This window comes from Ptychodera flava, chromosome 17, assembly GCF_041260155.1.
Source record: "Ptychodera flava strain L36383 chromosome 17, AS_Pfla_20210202, whole genome shotgun sequence".
In the NCBI taxonomy this organism is placed as follows: Eukaryota; Metazoa; Hemichordata; class Enteropneusta; family Ptychoderidae; genus Ptychodera; species Ptychodera flava.
In genome coordinates, this window is record NC_091944.1 from 21,581,370 (window position 1) to 21,604,966 (window position 23,597).

Here is a 23,597-nt window from a genome sequence, read left to right on the forward strand (position 1 = left end):
CACAAAGACGTACAACAGTGTGCCCATTTATACTACGCCGGCATGTTCAGGAAATCTACATTATGCATTGATATTTATTTACTCCCTCTTAAGTGAATGTTAAGGTGCTGTTTTTGACCTGTCATGAGGTTTACACTGCTTGTTTTTCTTCTTACTACCAGCGTAATTTTGAATGCAGTGCTCTCGATGGAGTCTGTATTGTTTTCATTTATGAATTTGGTGCAAGAAAAAGAGTGCGCTGAAGTTTGTTTCATTTGTTACCCGTAGGAACGGTAGCCATATCATCATCGGTCGGTAGGCTAGGGGCACTTTCACGCTCTTTTTCTCGTCTTACGGCAACTGGCGTCTCAGAAATCTCTTCCCTGACAGACGGTTTGACTGAAGGTGGCTTATCGGTAGGAACCCCTGGGCGGTCCTCTACTCTGGGTTCCTTTTTTCTAGGCGTCTTTTCTGATTATGTGAAATACATCATCATATTACAAACACAACACAAATATATGTACAATAATTCACGCCTCCAATTAGCAATCTGCTTTGATCAGCTGCTTCAAATACCTTTCAGACTCCCAAACATTGATAAACATTGATTTCGTCGAACAACAAGTTGAGACTACCAAATGGCAGCGATGCATGACGAAAAGCTCATAATCGCGATATAAGTGCTAAACTAGCCTTTAACGAAAAGTGTAAACGACACTAACGATAAAGACATAACATACAGCAAAGCAATACTTTTGCAAGAACGTAAAAACGAAAAGCATTACAAAATTTAATATGCACATCTACCTTCCACGGACACAACGTGTTTACAAGTCCGATTCTTAACTACGTGTTAGTTTGATATTGAATACTAAGACGTCATCATATACACGATGCTCTCAAAAGGCTACTTCTGTCTTAAAGAAGGGATTTCAAATTATTGGTGCCACTTCTAAGTATATTTACTGTACATGCCGATTGTGCTTTTTGCAAATGTTGGATACACACAGACAAAATAATGTGCGTGCGCATCGATTCCAAATCGGCCTGTACAGCACATACACCAAAATGTTGCTGATGGCTGTGTTGTGTTTGTGACCTGTCACATAGTTTAAGGTGAACGCTTTTCTTCTTTTGCCAATAATAAAAATCGGTGCAAGGACTACATGCTTTATAGTGCGCCGAAGTTTTCTGTTTCATTTGTTACCCGTAGGAACGGTAGCCATATTATCATCGGTCGGTAGGCTAGGGGCACTTTCACGCTCTTTTTCTCGTCGAATCGCAACTGGCGTCTCAGAAATCTCTTCTCTGTCAGACGGTTTGACTGAAGGTGGCCCTTTAACAGATGGCTTATCGGTAGGAACCACAGGGCGGTCCCCTACTCTAGGTTTCTCCTTTCTAGGCGTCTTTTCTGATTGTGTGAAATACATTACGACGTTACAAACATAACACAAAAATATGTACCAGACTTCACTCCACAAATCAGCAATTTGCGTCGATCGGCTGCTTCAAATAGGTTTAACACTTCTGAACATTGATAAACATTAATTTCGTCGAACAGTAAGTTACAAACTACCAAATGGATGTAATGCATGACGAAAGCTCATAATCTCGATGTTAGTACAAACTAGCCTTTAACGAAAAATGAAAGCGACACTAACGATAAAAGACATGACATACAGCAAAACAGGAGCGCAAAAACGAAAAGCATTATAAAATTTATTAAGCACATCTGCCTTCCAAGGACGCTGAATGTATTAATGCTAGTTTGATATTGAATACTAAGAGCATCATCTTATATACGAGTGGCTGCTTTCTTCCTAAATAAGGGATGTCAAATTATTGCTACTAATTCTGACTACAGTGCACTTTATTTACTGTACACGGCGATTCAGCGCTGTTCACAGACAAAAGATTGTGCGTGCGCAATGATTCCAAATCGGCCTGTACAGCATACGCCCATATGGTGCAGTGATGTTGTTGATGGCTGTGCTTTTGTCTGCGACCTATCACATGGTTAAAGCTGAACGCTTTCTTCTTTCTGCAGGACGATAACGGAAATTGGTGCAAGGAGGACATGCTCTGGAGTGCGCTCAAGTTTATTGTTTCATTTGTTACCCGTAGGAACGGTAGCCATATTATCATCGGTCGGTAGGCTAGGAGCACTTTCACTCTCTTTTTCTCGTCGAATCGCAACTGGCGTCTCAGAAATCTCTTCTCTGTCAGACGGTTTGACTGAAGGTGGCTTATCGGTAGGAACCCCTGGGCGGTCCTCTACTCTAGGTTCCTTCTTTCTAGGCGTCTTTTCTGATTGTATGAAATATATTACGATATTATAAAACCGACGAGCACACAACTGGTGTAAATGATAAATACTTGCACCAGAAACTCACCAATTCGATTCAGCTGACTATTGAAGAACGAGTAATGTACAATAGATGGATCGGATGAAATTTTATCGAGCGAGAATTAAAGGCGCACAAAATGGCGACAATGGTACGGTGTAAATTTCATAACCATGGCAATAATGACAAAATAACAACTTATAAGCCAAACGTGTTCGCAACAAGAGACACACGGGAAAGCAACAAATTTTATAGAAGCAGAACAAAGAAGCGTTACAAAGCAATACGCACTATTTACATTCGCCTACAACCATCACTTTACCAATGCATGCATTTCGCATGGTAAAGTTGTAGAAATCGACACTGAAAAAAAAGTCTTTCGGTCAAAAATAGATTTTGCATCCTAATGAGCAAAGGGGACTTACACGTTTTATGCTAATTCTGAGTATGAATTATTCACTGCACACCACAATTCTGCAAGTTTCACTGCTGCCATCCATAGACATGCAGTTGTGTGTACATATGTGAAACTTGCAATTGACATGTACAGTATACAAATTTATGAGACTGAGCGGCGACTACATTCATAGACATGGCCTTGTACGGCTATCGTCCGATTTACGATTCCTCCTTTTCCCCGACATTCGTACACAAGTTGTTGAAAACTGGGCTCCAATAAAACAAATGCGTTCCTAGGACGCAACACCTGGAAGAAAATGCGCGCAGTTTGTTTCATTTGTTACCCGCAAGAACGGTAGCCTTATTATCATCGGTTGGTAGGCTAGGGGCACTTTCACGTTCTCTTTCTCATCGTACCGCAACTAGATGGCGTCTCAGAAATCTCTTCTCTGTCAGACGGTTTGACTGGAGGTGGCTCTTTAACAGGCGGGTTATCGGTAGGAACCCCTGGGCGGACCTCTAATTTGGGGGTTCCTCCTCTGAAAGCGTCATTTCTGATTATTGTGCAAAACGAATTACCATAGTACACGTGTACACCGAACACATAAACACAAGGTATATATGACCAATTATTTGCACCACTGAACAAACAATTCTCCCCGCCTGGCCATCCCATATAGAATCCAGGCATATAGAGCAACTGAACGTCATTTTAGAGAAAAATAAGTTAATCAAAACATAGCGGCAATGGTACTATGCGTATTCCGCAATCATGGCAAACTCAAAAGAATAACATTGGTTGAAAACTATGTGTATGTTAATACAATTAAAATGCCATTAAGTTCCGTCACTGGTAACTATGTATATGTTAATATAATTAAAATGCCATTAAGTTCCGTCACTGGTAATCTTAAATTTCTTTTGGAAAGAAAATGTATTATTTTCAAATTAAGGATGTTTTCTTCTCAGTTTTAAGTTACATCTTAAATCGATATTGAGTTGTTGATTTAATCCATGCAGGCTGGGTCATACAATGTAATTTCGATAACTGACTTATAAATTTGACTTTTTTCTCATCAATCACGTCTTCGTCACTCATTTTCCCAAATTGACAAGGATTACTTCCCTGCCGACCATTGGCAAGTTTACCTTCAACAGATAGTTTGGCGTTGACCTTCTTGTCGGCAGCCACGCAGGTGTACTCCCCAATGTCGTCAGTCGTCACAGGGTCTATTCTCAAAATCCTTTCTTTGCCCTTTTTTATCATTTTGATGCGGTCGGTGGGCTTAAGGGGTTTGCCGTCTTTCAGCCACTCGACCGGGGTATCAGGGTCGTTGACCTCGGTGACAAACTCGGCCGGCTTGTCAACTTCTGCAGCGACGTCCTTTAGTGGTTTTTGGAATTTGACCGGGACTTTGGCTTCTGATGGGTGTGTCAAGGATGGGGTGTACAAAAAGGGGGAGGTGGGGGAGGAGGAGTCGAGGATGAACAGAAGAGAGTGAGAGAAATTTTGACGGCACATGTTCTGTTTGCAAACCTCCAGCGACGGCAGAAATTTTAGTTTTGTCAACGCACAACTTAAATACTTCAGAAGCAAGCGGTTGTCAATGGCAACACCAGCATGCGGTTAACAAGTAAAGAAAACAGCAGTAATAATGAGTGTAAATTAATTAACCGTTTATGTCGTCCGCCAAAATTTGATATCCTTTGAGGATAAGATGACCACTCGATTTTCATCAATATCTGGCGATCTTTTGTATATCGTGCAAAAGATCAACATGGATGATACTTTTCGATAAATTTTGATGACGCGTCATGTGTATTTGAAATGAAAACATCGATTACCTGAATTCGCTTTGTCATGTCAGTGAATGAAACCACCGTTCGGAAATAGGGCAAAATTTTCCCCAATCGTCCATGCACTGATGTTCAAATGCCTTGACAGCATTCGTCTGGCGTGCCCACACTTCAACCCAATCCCTAAAACCATTCCATCGTAAAGTCGTGTCAAGCTTTTTTGCATTTGGGCAACATACGTTTACAGCTATGTACGCAGAGTCTAGTTTACAGGGAACTCTACCGGGAAGCTCGGGACGAACACACACGCAAAACGCCATTCAACGGATCCTAAGCCGATTCTAAGGTGACAACGTCTCGTGCGAAATCACAACACTCGTCGACTTTGCTTTCCACAAGTTACAAATCAATAGGAAGCCCGGATTAATTGGCGACAAGTCGGTTTCAACTCCCAAGCTACTAGACAACAAAACCACGAAACAATCACCGAGCACAAACGCCAAGGATTGCTCATTTCACGAGATTTTGCAAGCCAACCTAGTCCTTCTGTGTAACCGAGGTCTGGCACAAGGGCATCCGAAACATTATTTTAAACAATTACAAGACAAAATAGAAAAAAGGTACAGCTTACCTTCGACCAAGAGTTCACAGAAGGATGAGATCTCTTCCTCGCCCTTGACCTTGGCCTCATATTCACCTTCGTCATCAAGGTTAGTGTCAGCAATGGACAGTTTATGTACGATACCTTCGTGCGTGATCTTGACCCTGTCGTCGGGTTTGATTGGCTTTCCATCCTTAAACCACAGCACTTCCTTGTCAGGGAAGGACAGCTCGCATGCAATCACTGATGGAGTGTGTAGCGTGACCTCTTGGCTCTTCAGAGGTTTAATAAACTTTGGTTTTGGTTTCGCTGTCGTATTAACATCAGAAACTTTAATAAATAGGACTCATGTTGAACGGACACGAGATTCAACAAGACTTTATTCATGCACGGGTGCTCCTGCTCCAAAATGATAACTTTCACGATGTACAATGCAACCATGCTTCTCAAAAGCTATAACCTTAATGCCTGCGCGCTAGGGACCATGGATATAGTTAAAGCACACACAAGACACAAACGAAGTTTGTTGCACTCAGGGGAGAGAGTTCAAGCTCAATTTCCAATTATCGCGCACAAATGTCATAGGAATCCGCGAAATATGTTTGATACTTCATTGACCTACAAAGTTTGCTTTGAAATGTTTGGCCTGATAAAATCCATTAATTTATTTTCGCGATGGTTTCATTTGATTTGTCTAAAACCGGGGTCAAATATATGCATGGTTACCCATTCATTCTGTATCTTTCAACTTGTCAAACAATATAAGTAGTATCTCGTATCAAAAACACGATTGGAACTAATTTAGGATAATTGGATGGTGAAGTAATGTCGATTTAATCTACAAATGTTATCTCATCTGCTTTTCTTTTTATATCACACTTTGGTTTTCTTGAGTAATTTGCGATATTGCAATATTCAGCTATATGCATCTAACACTTTTGAGAAATTTGTAAAATATGCAAGATTATCCCAAATAAGTTCCAATCGTGTTCAAACAAAAATTCATTGAAAATGGCCGACTTTGTCCCTTTGAGGAAAATGGAGCGTAAATCTTTAGTTTATTACAAGTACAAAACGACGTGGGAATGCCCACCATCTTAAACACAGAAAATGCCGTGACTCACGTGTGACAAAAAGTTCAGCGGTATCTTCAGTGTCGCCAACAATGATCTTGACTTCACCAGCATCGGCAGGTAGAACGTTCTTAATCAGCAGTTGATGCCTTCCCCCGGTCCGTGAGATCTGGTATTTGTCGTCGTCCTCCAACTCTTTACCGTTCTTCTGCCAGACTACCGGTAGTTTGGAGTTGGAGACGATGCAGTCGAACTTCGCGTCCTTGCCCTCATTCACATCGGTGGATCTCAGCTTGGACGTGAACTCGGTTTTTGGTTTTGCGGCTGCAACAAAACAAGCCGCGAAAGGTGGCCAGTATTAGTACTCGGTGCTAAATCTGAGCGTTTCTTTTTCTGCGGCAGTGTTAGGTCACAAAATGCATGCTTTTAAACTGCAATAACGATAGTCGTTTGAAACAATATCCATCCAACAAGTCATGACCAATTCGAATTCAGCGAATCCAGTTGTGTGCACCTAATAGCAACCATATTTATATAAAAATAAAGTGAAACAATCACTAGTCTTGAACAGTTATATTATAATGAGATTAAATATAAAATTTCTTTGACACTCATTTTTCCGGGATGTCTGATACAAGCTATTGTCTATCACGCCTTATAAATCGGTATCGATGTCGAACGCTAAATTTCGGGGAAAAAAGACAAAGTCGCCAATTAATTAAACTGTCGATATTTTCTCGATGCAAGATAATTCAGGTGTCTCATTCTGACGACAAAACAGTGATTTCGTTCAGTTATTAATCGTCATAATCAAGCCCTGTGAGTAGGCATCAGCATATCACTCCATGACGGAATTCTGGGTCAAATAAGAAAATTTACGCGATTTTGTGTCATGTCTACAAGCAGGGTGAGTCGACCGTGTTCTGACAACTGACAACTGGCGATTTCTCTTATTGCTCTGTTGAAAGATGTACAAAACACAAAGAAACAAATCAAAAATGGCGACTTTGTCTCCCCGAGGACGTGCTCTGCAATCATATCTAGATGCAAGTAACTCTGTTACATGTCACATGACAGAAAGTTACTGCATGCCGGCAACATTATACATTGCATTATCGAGCTTGTTTGGAGTCGGATTGGTCGGTTTTGGTGTGGGATTAGTCGAGTGATTCCATTTTTTAAAACTACATTTCCTCAGGCTCCGATGCATATCACATGCTGCTATGACCAGTTGTGACGTCGATCCACACCAGCAATCAAACATACAATCTCCATCGTCCGCAAACAGAGAAATTATTTACAGTAAAACCTTTGATCATTTTTCTGTACATCGAATCAACTCAACCACAAAGGCAAAATTACTTGTTATCTGCACACATTCTAACGAGTGTTGTGCATTTTTTACAAACCATAGGACAAACATAAGTGCTCGAGACAACGAACGGGTCACAACAAACCTCAGGCAGAACTCATATACTTAATCGTGTACGGGTGGTACGGGATAATTTTGGGAAAGGTTCAGAAATTACCGATATCTGTGTATTTAACATACGGCTATTGAGTAAAACATGGTGAGAGACGTGCTAGCAGTGTTCCGCTTGTTGCGAGATTTTGCGAGACTTTAAATTTTCAGTGCGCGGCTGTATTGTGAGCTATGCAAACAATTCGCTCATAATACGGATAGTATTATATGTATTATTTACTGAAACAAGGAATCTCTCGCGGTCCAGTAAGAACGATAATGAAAATTTGTTTAGATTTGTGTTTCTGCCTCGCAAGATCTCGCAAAATCTTGTGCAGCACAGAAAAGTTTCATGAGTTTCATGAGTTTCATTCATAATTTTTGGTGTTTTTGTTAATCGAATCTTATGTAGGATAGCCTCAATATTTCTTGCAAAGCAGTTTGCATTTAGCGAAATACAGTAATACAGTATTATCCTGTCGGTTATCAAATGTTCTGTCGCTGAGCCTGCACCATGTTTAACTGAAGTTTTTTACAAATACGGGAGTGTTTTCGGAAAATGGATTGCTGGGAGGATAGTAGGGGAGAAAATAAAGATAACATTATCGGGGGGTGACACCTATAAGGGAGGAGGGTGTTGGGTTATGCGTGGGGAGCATGACACCAAAAAGTGACATTAAATCAACGGATGCCACCGCATATTCCCAATTAAATGCCTAGAGATGTAAGAGAGAATGCATCGGCATCGCTCTATTGTGTTGGTGGTGGTGACGATGCTTCACGCGTGCGTATGCATTTAGCTCTGTGCTCTGATAGGATATTCCCAATATGAACGATGCAGATGTAAAAAAACACCAACGATACATTCCAAACTAAGAGCCTACCATAATCGGTACGATTACGTTCAACTGCCTGGCTAGGTTCCATTTCTCCTCCTGTACAGAGTGTGTTACATGTGTACACGCACACACAAGGAAGAAAAAGAGTCCAAAGGTCGTCGTCATGGCAACAAGGACCAACAACGGCATATAAGGTCACGGCCACGGCGTTCATTCGTCAGCGTGGAAAGAACAAGCAGAGGTTTGGTTCATGATATTTGTAAGTGGGAATGTTTCAAAGGGGATAGGACACATGCGCACTTAAGTTCAACCGGACGCCAAGTTCATGAACCGCACTTTGAATGTCGCAGTCAAATTCCCTTAATGACAGAAGCACCCCTCAAGAATTAAAGTGAAAGTTACTGTAGATTTTGCTCTTTTCAAACATATCTTTAACCGTCAAAAAAACGAAAAAAGGTAAAGAAAGTAACAAAAGACCGTCAGTTTTCCATTCTTGTCATCTAAACTTCAGTGCAAGTCCTTGAGAATTTTCAAGAGGAAGTCACATTTGATGGTTTCATAATAATCGACAAAACAGTGATCTTTTACAGAATAGTAAGGTTAGCGTGTAGTCTGTCGCATATACTATTTTTGTGGAGCATAAAATAAACTTGAAACGTGATCAGCTTGATTTAGGACAGTCACTGAAAATAAGAAAAAGGCGAAGGGAAAAACAGTATGGAAGGAAGAAATGAAGTATAATAATCCTGTATTTTGAATTCGAAGTCTTTCTCGCCGCAGGAACAGTTTTGGTTAAAATCAAGACTTTCATGCCAGGCGAACCAATCGTTCTCTTTTTGCAGAGTGATTGTAAAGACTGTCGAGGAAACACCCACCATTCACGAAAATAGAGTACCAAGGGTTATTATCACATCCGGCGAAATCCATGTTATTGTAACTGCAGGCATTAATTTGGCCTCTCGAGAAGAGTGGACAAAATGCATTTATACTCGACGATTGCTTAAATATAAGGACCCAAGTTTTCATCCTTTTTTGGCGGCTGAGATGACACAATACTTTGTGGATACTGGAAGCAATCGATAAGAACAGGACTTACGTTCTACGACAAGGTTCGCCTTGGACGAGGCAAGCACGGGTAGATCCCCGCCGCCGAATTCCACACCATATTCGCCACTGTCCGCCGGACTGATGTCCACTATCACAAAATCTAGTTCTTCAGCTTTCTTGAACATCTTGTATTTTTTCCCAAGAGTGATCGGTTTGCCGTCCTTAAACCACGTGGGAGTGCACAGTTGATATTTGACGCCTATCGTCATTCTTGACCGACCGAAGCTCTCGTTGACTGTCGTGTTCTGCAGGGGCGCTGTGATTTCTGCGAGCTGGGGTGAACGAGAGACACAAGTATGAATTGAAAATTAGCACTTTACCGTGGCCTTCAAAACTCTCTCAGTGACTATGTTAGCCTTAGATTTTAACAAATGAATGATTTTTCTCTTTCCGAGTGCTATGATGTACATTATTATAGAAATAAAAATAAATAAATAATGAGTAAATAAAATGATCAGCTTAAGGTGAAGTACTACGAATTACGTCAAAATTAAGTTGTGGTGTAATTTTCTTGAAACTTTGCACAAATATTCTTGGAAGTTGTGCAAGTGCAAAAATGAAATAAAAAATGGGGGTCACCACGCTTGTTTCCATGGAAACGGATGTTAAAATGGCGTCGTTAGAAATAAATAAAAATGATATAATTCACTTAAACTAAAGAAAGCAATTATAAAACGACTAGCAAATGAGTTAATTTTAATAAATACCAAGACTTAAGATCCATATCTATCGAATGTATAGTTTTCATGATGTTTGTGAAGAAATTTTAACATAAGTATCGACTATAAAATGACGATATCGAAATTATATCACTACATAATTTTCGAACTTTCTTCCTGTCGCTTTGAATGGTGTCATTTTAACCAAACTTGGCGAATAAACTCCTGACATAATACCATTTAGTTTACACTTTTAATAAAAGGGTGTCACCACGCTACTTTTTACAATATCTCCAGGTGAATGGGTAATTTGCGCAATATAAATGGGAGAGAAATGTTAATTTTTCGCTCATATTGAATAAAAACCAGCTTCCTAGGGGGTCAAAATATGACAAGGTTATAGGTCACGTGTATTTCTAAGACACTGGGTCAAAAAATTAGGTAAAGGCGCAATTTCAACAATGACAGGTGATGTTAAATACAGGCGCTACAAAATAACCCATTTGCGACAGGCTGAAGTTAAATCTGCGCAGAAACGTTCTAAAGCGCGTGCGCGTCCGAATTCGTCGCCCTTTACCTTAAGCAACACCACAACATGCCATCACAAAATCATCATCACAAAATTTAAAATCAGAACAAAAGAGGGATACACTGCCATTCCAACGAACGGATGAGGGAGAGTGTACAAATATCCCACTCAAATGTTCCTTTTTCTGTTTTGTGTGTAATATGAGCCATACTTTGAAAATGACGGGAAATTTCGTATAAAGTCAAAACTATTAAATTCACATGCCATTCACTTGGAAGGTTATCTCGCTTAGTTGATAGTGCACACAGAATGTTTTGGACCACTGGAAGATATATTTGGGTATTGCATACATATGCAGTTCAAGAGCCTTCAACAAGCATGGCCAATAGTATCAGACAGGTAACAAAGTATTTAGCCACCGTTTCGAAAACAGTTTTACAAACAATATGCAGCCGCCTGACTTACAGGTCTCGATTCCTGTTCTATGTGTTTCAGTTTACCCCAGTCTGGTCCCTCGTCCTTCGACGAACGTCTCTTGAACTCCCTGCAAAGAAAGGAAAAGAGAGTCATCTTCATTCACGTGAGTGAGCGTCGTCAAACCGATGGAGGTGTAGAGTGATGAGGTATTTTGCGTAGAGATATTCGGGTTTCACAACTAGGAGCACACAATTAAACACATTTTTCATCACACTGACTGTTTTCAGAGATGTACGATATGCAGCTACTTATATAATATATATATATATATATATATATATATATATATATATATATATATATATGTGTGTGTGTGTGTGTGTGTGTGTGTGTGTGTGTATGTGTATATATATATATATATATATATATATATATATATATTTACACAGAGAGAGATAGATACATAGATAGACAGGCAGATAAATAGATACATAGGTAGATACATAGACAGATACATACATATATAGATACATAGATACATACATACATACATACATACATACATACATACATACATACATACATACATACATACATACATACATACATACATACATACATACATACATACATATCGCGAAAGACATAAAGAGAGAGAGGATGTTGCTTTACCTGTGTTTCAGAAGTGAACGGAAATCCATTTCATCCTTTGGTAGTTCTGTGAATATAAATTGATTTTTATCAAATCAAACCTATCAAACGAATACGGAAAACCTTTGAACGGGCCACGAAGCGATACGGTGAACCCACTTTCATTGTTAAAGTATAGTTACAACCAGTTTTATCTATTATAGAACTAGACCCTCCTCATTAACGAAACTTTGGTGTGGCGGTAAGGTTGGTTCGCAAGTTTCGAAGACGACTGTTATTTGCGAAACCCTATTGACTCTCATTGCTTGATAAAATTGATCTGAGCGCCAACTTTCAAGCACTTTTACTGGTACAGGGGGTTCACTAATTGTACCACATTTTATTCGTTCATTCACGCATGTCATAATATGTCCTGCAGTCGTGTTGAGCTAAGGTTATTGAAAGTCTTATAAAAAGATACGTTAATCCGATGACATCGCAATATCCACAATGGCATCGATTAAACGTGGTCAATGAGTGATTAATGGGATTTTCGTTCTAAATGCAAAAAGGAAACACTACACTGTTATAAGTTGAAATAATATTGCCTATATATGTTAAAAATAGAACTGAATCAACATAGAGTCTGCAAAAAGCACTTATATACAAGAGAAATGTGAAAATTCTTGAATTTGTTAGTTTTTCTGTTATAGTTGGGACTTCGTAACAGACACATAAGTTTACATAAAAGAAGAATACGTTTGCAATAAATGGTCTACCTACACGCTTATGCAGCTCTTTCTTTTGGAATGACAAATGCCAATGCACTTCGTACAAACCACGAAAGCTCTTCAATTTGACCTGCATAGGACCATACACTCGGTACAAACCGCGCTAACGTGGACTGGTGTCGGCTGTTACTGACATATATACATAGCATTTAGCAAATGGAACTACAAACACTTCATGTATTACTCACCATTCACCATAAGAGAAAAGGTAACCTTATCCGAGCCGTTCTCATTTTCTATTTTGCAGGTATATCGTCCAGTGTCTCTTGGCTCGCACTTTCTGATCTCAAGGATGTGCAGTTTTGTTTTTTCGTTGTAGAATACCTTAAAATGGAGAGGTTTTTCACATTACTTTTCACTTATTAATACTTTTCCGACAACAACAGAGGAAATACATTCCAAATGAAATCAGATCATCAGACTTCGCCCAACGGTGACTCTACATATGTGTTACTAGTATTTACGTCTAAACAAGTTTGATTTTTTCGGCGGGTTCTCATGTCCAGAGCCAAGACTTACATGCATAGTCCAACAATTAGATAAAGAAATAACGGAAAGGTAATATACTTTAAAGGTATACAGTCACCTGTAATCTAAATATGCCCATATATGGTCAAAGGGGCGTTCTGTGGTATTCAAAATGTATACGGAAATGTTTTAGCGACATTTCGAGTCTGATGATTTTAAGGCGCTTACTACGTTAGAGATAATCCCGAAATATTTCATAGACGACTTCCTATAAAAATTGGACCTTACCACATAGCGACCCCCGTCTGTGAGGACGCGAGCCCCTTTATACCAGGTCAATTTAGGCTGTGGCACACCACCAATTTCTGCTTCAAATTTGATGGACTGGCCTGAAAATAAAACAATTGAGTTTCAGCGAATGGACTTTAAAGAAAACCATAAAAGAGCTTGATATATCAATATGGACCTATTGATAACACCTGCTCTATATCTAATGTATCTTCACCAAAGTTCTAATGATATTTGCACTAGTTGCTAACCCTACAGTAATGTTTCACGCGTGGCTAAATAACTGTGAATGATAACACTATATATTACATACAACGTCGTTAGCCTTATCGACATAGGGGACCTTGCGTATTTCGACACGATTTAAGGAAAAGAAAAAGAAATTATTCCTTAGAGACCGAATAGACATGCTGGGAAATACATTTGATTCAACAATTGTTACAATGGAGCCGTGACGTGCCCAGCAGCAAAAGTATAATTATTCATTAAAAGCTATAACTGTTCGTGTCATTTGTGCAACGTCAGACACTCGACTTAGTCTGGTGTCTGACGCCGCACAAATGTCACTTATACTCACACGACAAAGGAATAGGTGATATTGAGTAACAGCTGATATATCATTGCCAAAAAGTAAATATAAAAAATGTTAAATTATTAGATTCGGTCGTAAGAGATTTTCTTATTTCGTATATCAAAGAGTATAGAAATTTAAATATGTGATTTTGATTAGGCCCAAAAAAAAAATATGTGCTGTTCCGATTACATGGTTTTCAAAAATAGGGTAGGTAGGTAGGTAGGTAAATTTTTTTTTTTTCATTTTTTTTTTCTCAATGTGCATTTTGTACGCGTTCAAACACACTACCAGTGAACAATTTCCTCATGAAACACACTCAAATTAAATACCAATATATTAAAAAAAATATTCATCAGTAGAATTGAAGTGTGTGGTTTATTAGACTGCAACGGAAATTGATATGGCTGAATTACGATTCTTTGACAGGAAAGTGAACTGTTTATCCACAGGTAAATCCTCAGCTTTTTGCAGTCACTCGCAAGAAAAACGCACATACTTTACGTTGAAGTTGTTTGTAGCCTCGTCAACCTGTATATTTGTCTGCTGTACTACCAACCACGGCCCAGCAGCATCACTTGCACATTCAACTTGAATAGAGTACATTTTACATTCAGAAAAACCCAGGATGGTGTTCCTCCAAAATTTCTTCGAATGTTTGGTTCTGTTGAACAGAAGACAAAATCGACCTTTCTTCGCCATGATCGCATTTGCGAAACAAAACTGAGTACACGCTATGTCCATCACGAGTCACCATTTTGTTTTAGACGAGGCCTGCTATAAGTAGGGATACCAGGCCCTTTTTTGTTCTTGGTTAAACTTACTTGAATTGTATGTTTTCTTGAAGATCTTGTCTCAGGATTTAAAAAACTATCTTGTCTACTTCCATGGTTATGATTTTTTTTTAAAATTAAAATATGCTCGATTTTTTTGACAAATGGTCAAAAAATTTCAACATATGGCTAAGAGTTTTGTGGGTATCCCTATGAAAAATATAGTTGTATAATAATATTGATTCAGGGTTTTGATTTTTTCCTTTCCTTTCCTTAGATTTTTCATTCTCTCTTCATTTGCCCGTCTTTCAACTTGTCTTGTTTATCAATTCCCGATTCCTGCACTACCCTGTCTGTCATTTTCCCCAGTTTACGTTTGCTGTTTAAAAATAAATGTTGTTTACATCGCATGCTGTCTTTATTCCCATACATCATTGAAAGAGTATTCATTTATGTTGTCAAATATCATTTTGTAAATTTTGTGTAACATCAACAGATGAAAAATGAACACAGTTTAATGTTCGCAAAACTACCAGGGTTAACGTTTGAAAACAGCTGATTGTAGCGTTGGCAGTTAGGGGCTGTTCAACGAAGTACGTACGTACGGCAAAATTCACGGTAAATTCCGAACGCACAGACTTTGAAACTACTCACAACTGACCTTAACCACACAGTTTTTGGTGTACGGGTTTATATTTTAATGACAGAATGACTATAAAAAGTAAAATTGACCAAAATTTTGCTCAATTCACTATCACAAAACACTTCCGGGCTTTCACTTGGCCTGCAAAATGTGGCCGCGCTGTGCATGGCGCGGTTCGGAAATGACAACAAGAATGTAAATGAAAGATTACATCAGAAAACGGCCATGAAAATGCTTCAAACTTTCCACGAATTTAATATAACAGTTGCTGTTTGGTATACTAACTCCGATCACTGAAAATTGTCCCTGCATTTTAGCGAAAACCTACCTACAAAACGCCGTTTAGGCACTGAGCAACACACTGTAACGAGCCATTCCATTCTAACATAGGAAGTAGTGGCCTGAGAAATGTGCGTGCCGCAGTACGGCACGCTGTATGGCGAAAAATAATGCTTGATTTTGAGCGCTAAAATGACACGATTTTTTTTTCTTTATTTTCAAAAAATATCCCATGGTAGAACGAGCAGTTGAATTGGAATTTTTTTTATCGAAAATTTTATTGAATTAGACCTAATTCTTTTTGAGATACAGCAGTTTGAAAACCGGAAACCGTTCAGTGTGCAACAACTGTCAGTGTCATGTCGCAAGTTTTCATGAGCGTCTGGCATCCATAAGAATGACGTATTAGTTCTCGCGTGATTCACGCGATTTGTCATAGTTCTCGCGTGATTTCATGCGTTTCACGTTTTTTCATATCGTTATTTTTACTTCCGGGTTTACGAGGCTCTAAAAAGTCTAGGGTCGGGGGGTTAAAATTGGGGTAGGTCGGGTAATCGGAACAGCACATATTTTTTTGTTTGGCCTTATACTATCTACGACTTGACTACGACAGTATTTCAAATGTCAATCGAGAATTGGGTTAGCTTTTACTTGCTGTAAAAGCTAACCCAATTCTCAATTGAAATTAAGTGAGTTAATAGTACCGATGAGCGCTAAGTGTTATTTTAAATTTGGAAAAAAAGGCTAAAATTTTAACATGAAAAATCCTCAAATATTCCAAAGGATAAACATCTGTAGACGACTATTTAAGCTTACTCAAGTTTCGCGTTTCTGTCTCATGTTCAGGGGTCAAGATATTACAAAGGCGCGGGACAAAACAACACAACACAACACAACACACCTATGGCCATTTAAATAAAATTCTTTGTTTGCCGTCCATCGATTTTTTGATGAACCTACCAGCCTGCCAGGGAAAAAAACAAACAAAGACAACAAACACGAGTGTATTAACATAAGCTCATTTCTCATTAAGGTTTCTTTTTGAAAAAAAATATTTGTAATAGTGTTAACATTATGTTTTTTTCTTACATAACTCTGAAAACCTACCACCACGCGGACGGCAAACAAAGAATTTTATTTAAAGCGCCTGATAGGGTCTACCTACCTTCGGTGACCACTCCCTTCTGTGGCGTTTCCAAGAAGTAAGGTTTCCCGGTGGGTTCTTCCACCTGCTTGGGTTTCACAGGAGGCGGGACCTTAACCCTCCTGCCCGCGTAGCCGATCACCTGTGACTCCTGCTGGTCTTTGCTGACAATACCTGAATTTTATGTCGAAATAAGAAATCAGCAAAACAACGCACAAATATAATATGATTTGTTAGAAACACATCACGTTATCAGTCTTCATTAGTAGTAGTGTCTTTGTCAACATGAAAACACAAAACAAATAACAACGACGTTGTTCTAAAGTTTTGTAATTTGTCGAAATGTACACTCTCCAAACATTAATCTTTCAGAGTACATGAAACACGTACAAAACACATTTTTATACGAAGGCTAAAAATAAACTTGTGTTTTTGTATTTTTGTATTTTAATCTTTTTCTCATGATGTTATCAACGAGTATATCTACTTTTTTCGAATTAACTTTTACGGAATTCATAAATCGACATTCATGACACAACAAATCTTACAACAGTTGACTGTATATGCAAATGATTGATATTTTGTCAGTGAAATACATTTTAAAGTTCACGCATGAACTGTCAAATATTGCGTGTTTACAGGCGATTAAAGCACACGTTGTGTTCATTACAGGTGATGAAAACTGTGCGATTAATGCAAAGTTGACATTTGTCCTGCGGGTATATAATTTACATATCTGTGGTGTTAATATAGTGGTGAGACAAAATCTGTTAATTCAGAGTGATATAAAGGTCAGTTGTATTGAAGCTGAATAAAAAGGTGGCATCCTTAGCCTGCTTATTGTTATGGCGATTTTTTTACTGCTGTAAAAAAATGGCACATCTGGTTATGAACCGAAAACGATTCAACTTAAGATGAGTCCATCTTGTTGTTTTTAAGGTCAAAGGCAACCTCGTGGTGAAGAAAACAAACGCACAATATGAAGAAAATTTCGGCGTTTCCCGGTTCGCTTGTTAACTGGGTCTCAATTGGCAGTTTGGAGGGAAAAACGCCTGCCGACCCATTGAACTGCATGCCGGGAACAGCTTGATCTTCTTGATCCTTGGACCGTTTTGAATTCTAACACTTGACACTCATGGGTCGTCAGGAAGTAGAAAATAGAAGAGGTGAAAGGTGAAAGGTGAGGTTAAATATGCTTCCGCATGCACAAGACCCATGCACATGCGCCACTGCACTGGTCCTAGACAATGGAATCTACAGGTCACCTTCTTTTTGCTTAACGCCTTTGACCCCAGCTTGTATCTTTGCAGTACCCTTCTCAACTTCTTCTATGCTTGCAATGTCTCCCTCCTCTTCTACTCCTTTAAGATGAGGGGTGAATACTATCGTGAGCGGACAACTACTTTTGTCGTTATGTCAGTGATCATACCTTTGATACCGTCTACCTCTAAACGTGTCGCCACGTCTCTCTCTCTCAGCATTCATGATGTTACATGACGGGTGTCGTCGTCATCGACTGTCCATACATTTCAACCCGTGTTCTTGCATGTGGTACACGGACCCTGATCGGTTAGAATGGTCGGTGATCGTACAGTGAACAAACAAACGAGCAACATACATGGTATGTCCAAGCGTGTTGCGTACATAAACATGGCGACGCAAGATCGAACGCATTATTTATCGGTGGCATGTACCAGATATCGCATGCACTGTATGCACTCTCTCATGCACTTACACAAATGATCAGCACAGCAAAGTAAAAAGAAAGATAGAAAGAATAGGTAAGGAGAACAATATTCACGGCTGTTGATGGAGATGATGATGATGGTACCATTCCCAGTGTGGGAGCGAAGTTGACTCTCGCTCGGCATCACACTTTGGCTGAAAGGGGAGTCCTCTGGAATGAGACTCTATTTTTTAAATAAATATTCTTACACGTCGACCGACTGCAGAGAAACATAGTTGTATGTCAAGAAAGTGGGAAAGATTTTCAAGGTGGATTCAAGGCATCCGTTTGGTTAAATTGGACTGTGAATCCGTAATCGTGAAGAAATAGAGTTCAGAGCTCGTTATGGAGGCAAAGAAATGACTTGCGCTACGTTTAAGATTACTATTCCTTTGGCATGGACAAACCGGCTGTTAACAGCTGGAACATTATCTGCATAACTGATTAAATTGTTTGATGAGCTATTCAAGATTGACCTAGAGTATAGCCTCAAGAATATGCCGAACACCACTTCTATCGAACGGATGACGACAAATAACACGCGCATGAATGTGGAAAATATTTGACGTACAGCATATCGATGGATTTTGTTTTCTGTTTGATGGTTTGGATGAGTTGCATGATTTTATTCTGATTTTCACAATTTCAAACGGATAATCATTCAGTTTGTCTTCTGCGGTGTTGGCATTTTTACACCGACACCCTTCGTTCTCCTTACCTACTCTGACAGCGAGGGAATCTCGCCTTTCCCTTCGAAAATTTGGAGGTTCTATTATTAAATCATCATCTTCTTCATCAGCACTATCACTCGTCTTATCACCTTCGTCACGTGGGGGCGCTGCTTCTACAGGCGCGGCGCCCTTCTTCGCCTGAATGGCTGGCTCGTCAACTGGTACTGGTGGAGCTGACTCTTGTGCTGGCGTCGTCTTCTTAGCTGACATTGGCTCTTCCACTACGGGCATGGGAGGGGCAGCCTCGACGTCTTTCCTGAAACAAAATAATACCGTTTATCTGTAGAAAGTAGAACATCCGAGCAACATTTCGGATCATGTCATGGAGAAAGTGATTGCATTGCTCTTTATCTGAGCAATGGAGAAAAGTGCGATTCAAATTCGACTGCGTATTAAAAGTGTTTGTACAAACCCCTATCAAAAGTATAAAACGCATTCTAGGGCCATTATGTTTACGCAGCACTCGCGAATGTCAAAATTCTGCCACTTTCTGACGTAGCATACCAGGGCGAATTTTGCCATTCCGGACAGCCCTTCCCTAAAACATGATATATACACGGTGATGTCACATCGTAAATGTCCATCTCATTGCGGGCCTTACAAAGATAGCAGACTATGACAAAGTACAGCAGTCTGATGGGGCATAGACAGCAGATCCCTTTGCTACTGTCTGTGGGTACAGGGATTGTTGATAAGGGGTTGTTGGAAATGGGATGTTTGTGTGGGGACCGTGGGAGGGGGGACTGTGCAGCCTCGACGTCTTGCCCGAATCAATCAGTACACAATTAATATTAATATACATCATCAAATCTATGTAACATAGATTCTCAAAGTGGTATTTGGACCGAAGCATTTGAGCCGAGCTGACAAAAGTGATACAAGTCATATACTCACTTTGGCGCCTTTTGCATGACTTCCTCCACTGGTTTTTTGTCCTGTGGTTTCTTTGATGGTTCGTCCTTCTTCGGTGGTGATTTTCTCGGAGGTGGCTCTATAGAAGGGAAATTTGTATGTCATTTTGTGAATTTCATCGACAGAAAGTTTTTGCGACCCAAATCGCCTCTGTACCCTGGGAATAGTGCATTTATACACAGACATTCAAGCTGTATGACTTCTACTCTCTGGATAGACTTGTTCCAAGTCTATGGGCATGTAAGTACATGTATCAAAACATGTGATAAATTGAAGGACAAAACATAAGCAGACCGTCCCGCTAATGGTAGGTTGTTGCATAGATCTTGCGGTGAACGCCTTGGCCCACAGGCTTGGCCAGCCAGCCAGTAACTCAGCAGCCGAGAAAAGCCAGGCGACTGTGGGGCAGTCTAGTGTCTGGACACAGTCCCTCTATCCACAGGGACTGTGGTGTGGACAATGTCTCTAAAAGTTACGAGGCCAAACATTTTTTACTTAAAAACCGTTTTACTGCCACCCATCCTATATAATTTGATTGGTGGAATACGTTTCAACCCATGGGTTTATGGCAGACTAAGCATTGTCCGTACCTTTCACGTCCAACTTGGCCTTGGTGGTCGCCTCGCCGGCTCTGTTGACGGCCTTGCATGTAATGATACCAGAATCTTCCGGAAACACTTCGATGAACACCAAAGTGCACACTTCCTTCAGTTTGGTGATTTTGAAGTCGGCAGATGGTTTGATTTCTTTTCCCGAACTGTCACGAGAAAAGTTGCAATAAAAGTTTCGTTGTTTTTTTTTGTTTTGGTTTTTTGGTTTTTTATGCAATCTGCATTTAAAGCCCCAATAGCTGCAAATTTTATGCCATTATTTTCACGATTGTATTTTCAAATCAAAATTGGTTCGTGTAAATGTTCTAACTGAAGGACATGTATAGAAGTATCACTGCTCGCTAATTAGTATCACGCCTACGTGTTTTAACAGGTTAAATAATAAATGGGTGCCGCACTCATAAAATGGCGCCCCCACGGAAAATTACAAAAATGCAGCATTTTCTGCACATAACATTGTTATCATTAGGAAACAAGCATGATGCCATTGATTTGAATGCACAACACATGATGGTCAACATTTTGTTGTTATACTCCTGATTTTCTGTCACATGAGTAGTTTTTGAAAATGGTGGGAAATCTAAAAAGTGTTAAAGCGTTAGAATTTACATGTCACTTTTGACACTTATGAAAGTGTCATGCACTTTTCCAGTCTTTAATGGGTCTTATCCAAAGAAAACTCTAGGAAAACTGGAGATATTTTGAGATCGATTTATTACACATTCGCAGCTATTGGGGCTTTAAAATGTAGTGTACTTGTACAAGTGATGTGCCGTACGGTGGTTTTCACAGAATGACTATTTGTATTAAGTATGCAAATATACATACGGGTTTTTGAAGTGAATTCGAGTCCGGATCGAAACCCCGTTCTGAACAGCAAACGTTCACATCATACATGTGCGGGTTGTGTTCAATTCGACAAAGTGGACAGCACACCCGATGCATGACTGAAACAGGCATCCGAAATATACAGTTGCTGCTCCATATGGGGTAAAGCAAGGAACCTAAATTTACACGCACAGTTTTTTTAACCCTTTCACCAAAAATTTCCCTATTCTAGAGGCCCAAATTTTGCTGAAGAAAACATTTGAATTAATACAAACCATGGTGGTTAATGGGTTAGTAGTTTCACAGGGTGTTAATATGTAATTGTGTATTCGTCACATAATTGTCTTTTGCGTCATCTGGATGGCCATACTGTAATCCACTTAAAATTAATACGATGATTGACTACAGAGCTTGCTAACAATATTATGGAGTCAGATTCGTGCATATGGAAAAAAACCTACCTGTACCACGTTATCTTTGGTTCGGGTACTCCAGTTACTCGAACCCTGAACGTTACCTCATCCCCATCTGTGACACTCTGCAAATGAATAAATTAGATATATGAGTGACGTTTCTTGAAATTCACATATCATTACAGTACAAGACATGTTTGGCATATTATTACAAGACCATATGTTTGGAAATGACCTTATGCCCGAGCGTGTTGTACAATTCGATGTAACGTGCTTTCGTGTGCACTTTATCTTGTATGATGCGTGTATAGGGCGTGTTGCTTGTTTCTGTTCCTCAACGAGAGAGGGATAGAGACAGACAGACAAACAGAAAGCTACACAGAGATACTCTTTGTAGTGCTATTAGTTAAATCCTACCTTGTCTTTCAGTTCTTCAAGGAATTTTGGCTTTTCTGTTTTAGCAGCGCCCTCCTCCGCTGTAGATGTGGTTTTGGCTGAGGATACCTCTACCTTGGACATTTGGGTCTCAACTTGACTGGAGGCCACTTCAATTTTCATGTCCCCATCGGGTATAATTTGCAAATCACCAGCATCCACTAAGTCTAGTTGGAAAGGTTTAATCTCTGGCATTTTCTCCTCTGGCGCTTGTTGCACTGCCGAAAATAAGGAAAACAAACAGCTCAAATTTCAAAAAGTGCAGATTTCAGTTCAGAAAACGACACTGACTACTGGTACACAACTGACTGGATATTGTTTAAAACGTTTGCTACGATTGGCTTCTCTGTAGAAAACTCCCTCTTCACGTCATTAAGTCATTGTTCTTCTTCTTCTCCTGTGATCATCTCTGTGAGTTTAAAATGACCAATATCATTATCGATGTTTAAACTACCGCCACCACTGGCATCACTGCCATCCTCATCATCACCATAATCATCGTCACAACAACAACATCCACCACCGTCATCACCATAATCATCATCATGTCATCACGATTACCAACACCACCACCATCATCATCATCATCATCATCATCATCATCATCATCATCATTATCATCATCATCATCATCGTCATGATCATCGTCGTCATCATCATCATCATCATCATCATCATCATCATGTTCGACATATAAATGAAATCGATATCGATGATTTACTCACCGTCAAAATTGATTGTTATGGTCGAATTCCCTTCTCCCTTATCGTTCTTGGCGTTGATGGTGTAAATACCGCCATCTTCTGGTTTGACGTCACTCACCACTAATTTCAGAATATACTCATCTCCCTTGCTGACTATGCTGATGGCAAAGCGACCGCCATCAGTGACAACCCTGTTGGCGTGTCTCCAAACCACGGTGGGCCTGGGTATGGCGATGACTCGCTGTTCCAGAATCAACGTTCTGCCTCCGTCTTCCTGCCGGATGGACGGTTTCCCTGGAAACGACGGCGCGCCTCTCTTGCTTTCTTTGCTTTCTTTGACTAAAATTGGAAATTGAGGCAAGTTACACTCAGCCATTTACAACGAGCACACCAATACAAGTACACGTATGTTCAAACATATGTCAAGGAATAAGTCAAATTTT

The 23,597-nt window shown here is 39.7% G+C and overlaps 1 protein-coding gene across 1 annotated transcript in view; it reads right to left on the reverse strand.

Moving 5' to 3' along the window:
- Positions 1 to 23,597, reverse strand: part of LOC139115763 (twitchin-like) — a 92,371-nt gene that overhangs the window by 27,370 nt on the left and 41,404 nt on the right. The window contains 16 exon segments of the mRNA XM_070678097.1: positions 3,873 to 4,145; positions 5,152 to 5,430; positions 6,246 to 6,518; positions 8,541 to 8,591; positions 9,592 to 9,874; positions 11,256 to 11,334; positions 11,880 to 11,925; positions 12,817 to 12,952; positions 13,385 to 13,485; positions 16,816 to 16,968; positions 19,239 to 19,507; positions 20,146 to 20,242; positions 20,754 to 20,920; positions 22,064 to 22,140; positions 22,433 to 22,668; positions 23,176 to 23,493. Coding sequence (XP_070534198.1) covers positions 3,873 to 4,145; positions 5,152 to 5,430; positions 6,246 to 6,518; positions 8,541 to 8,591; positions 9,592 to 9,874; positions 11,256 to 11,334; positions 11,880 to 11,925; positions 12,817 to 12,952; positions 13,385 to 13,485; positions 16,816 to 16,968; positions 19,239 to 19,507; positions 20,146 to 20,242; positions 20,754 to 20,920; positions 22,064 to 22,140; positions 22,433 to 22,668; positions 23,176 to 23,493 — 2,838 coding nt within the window.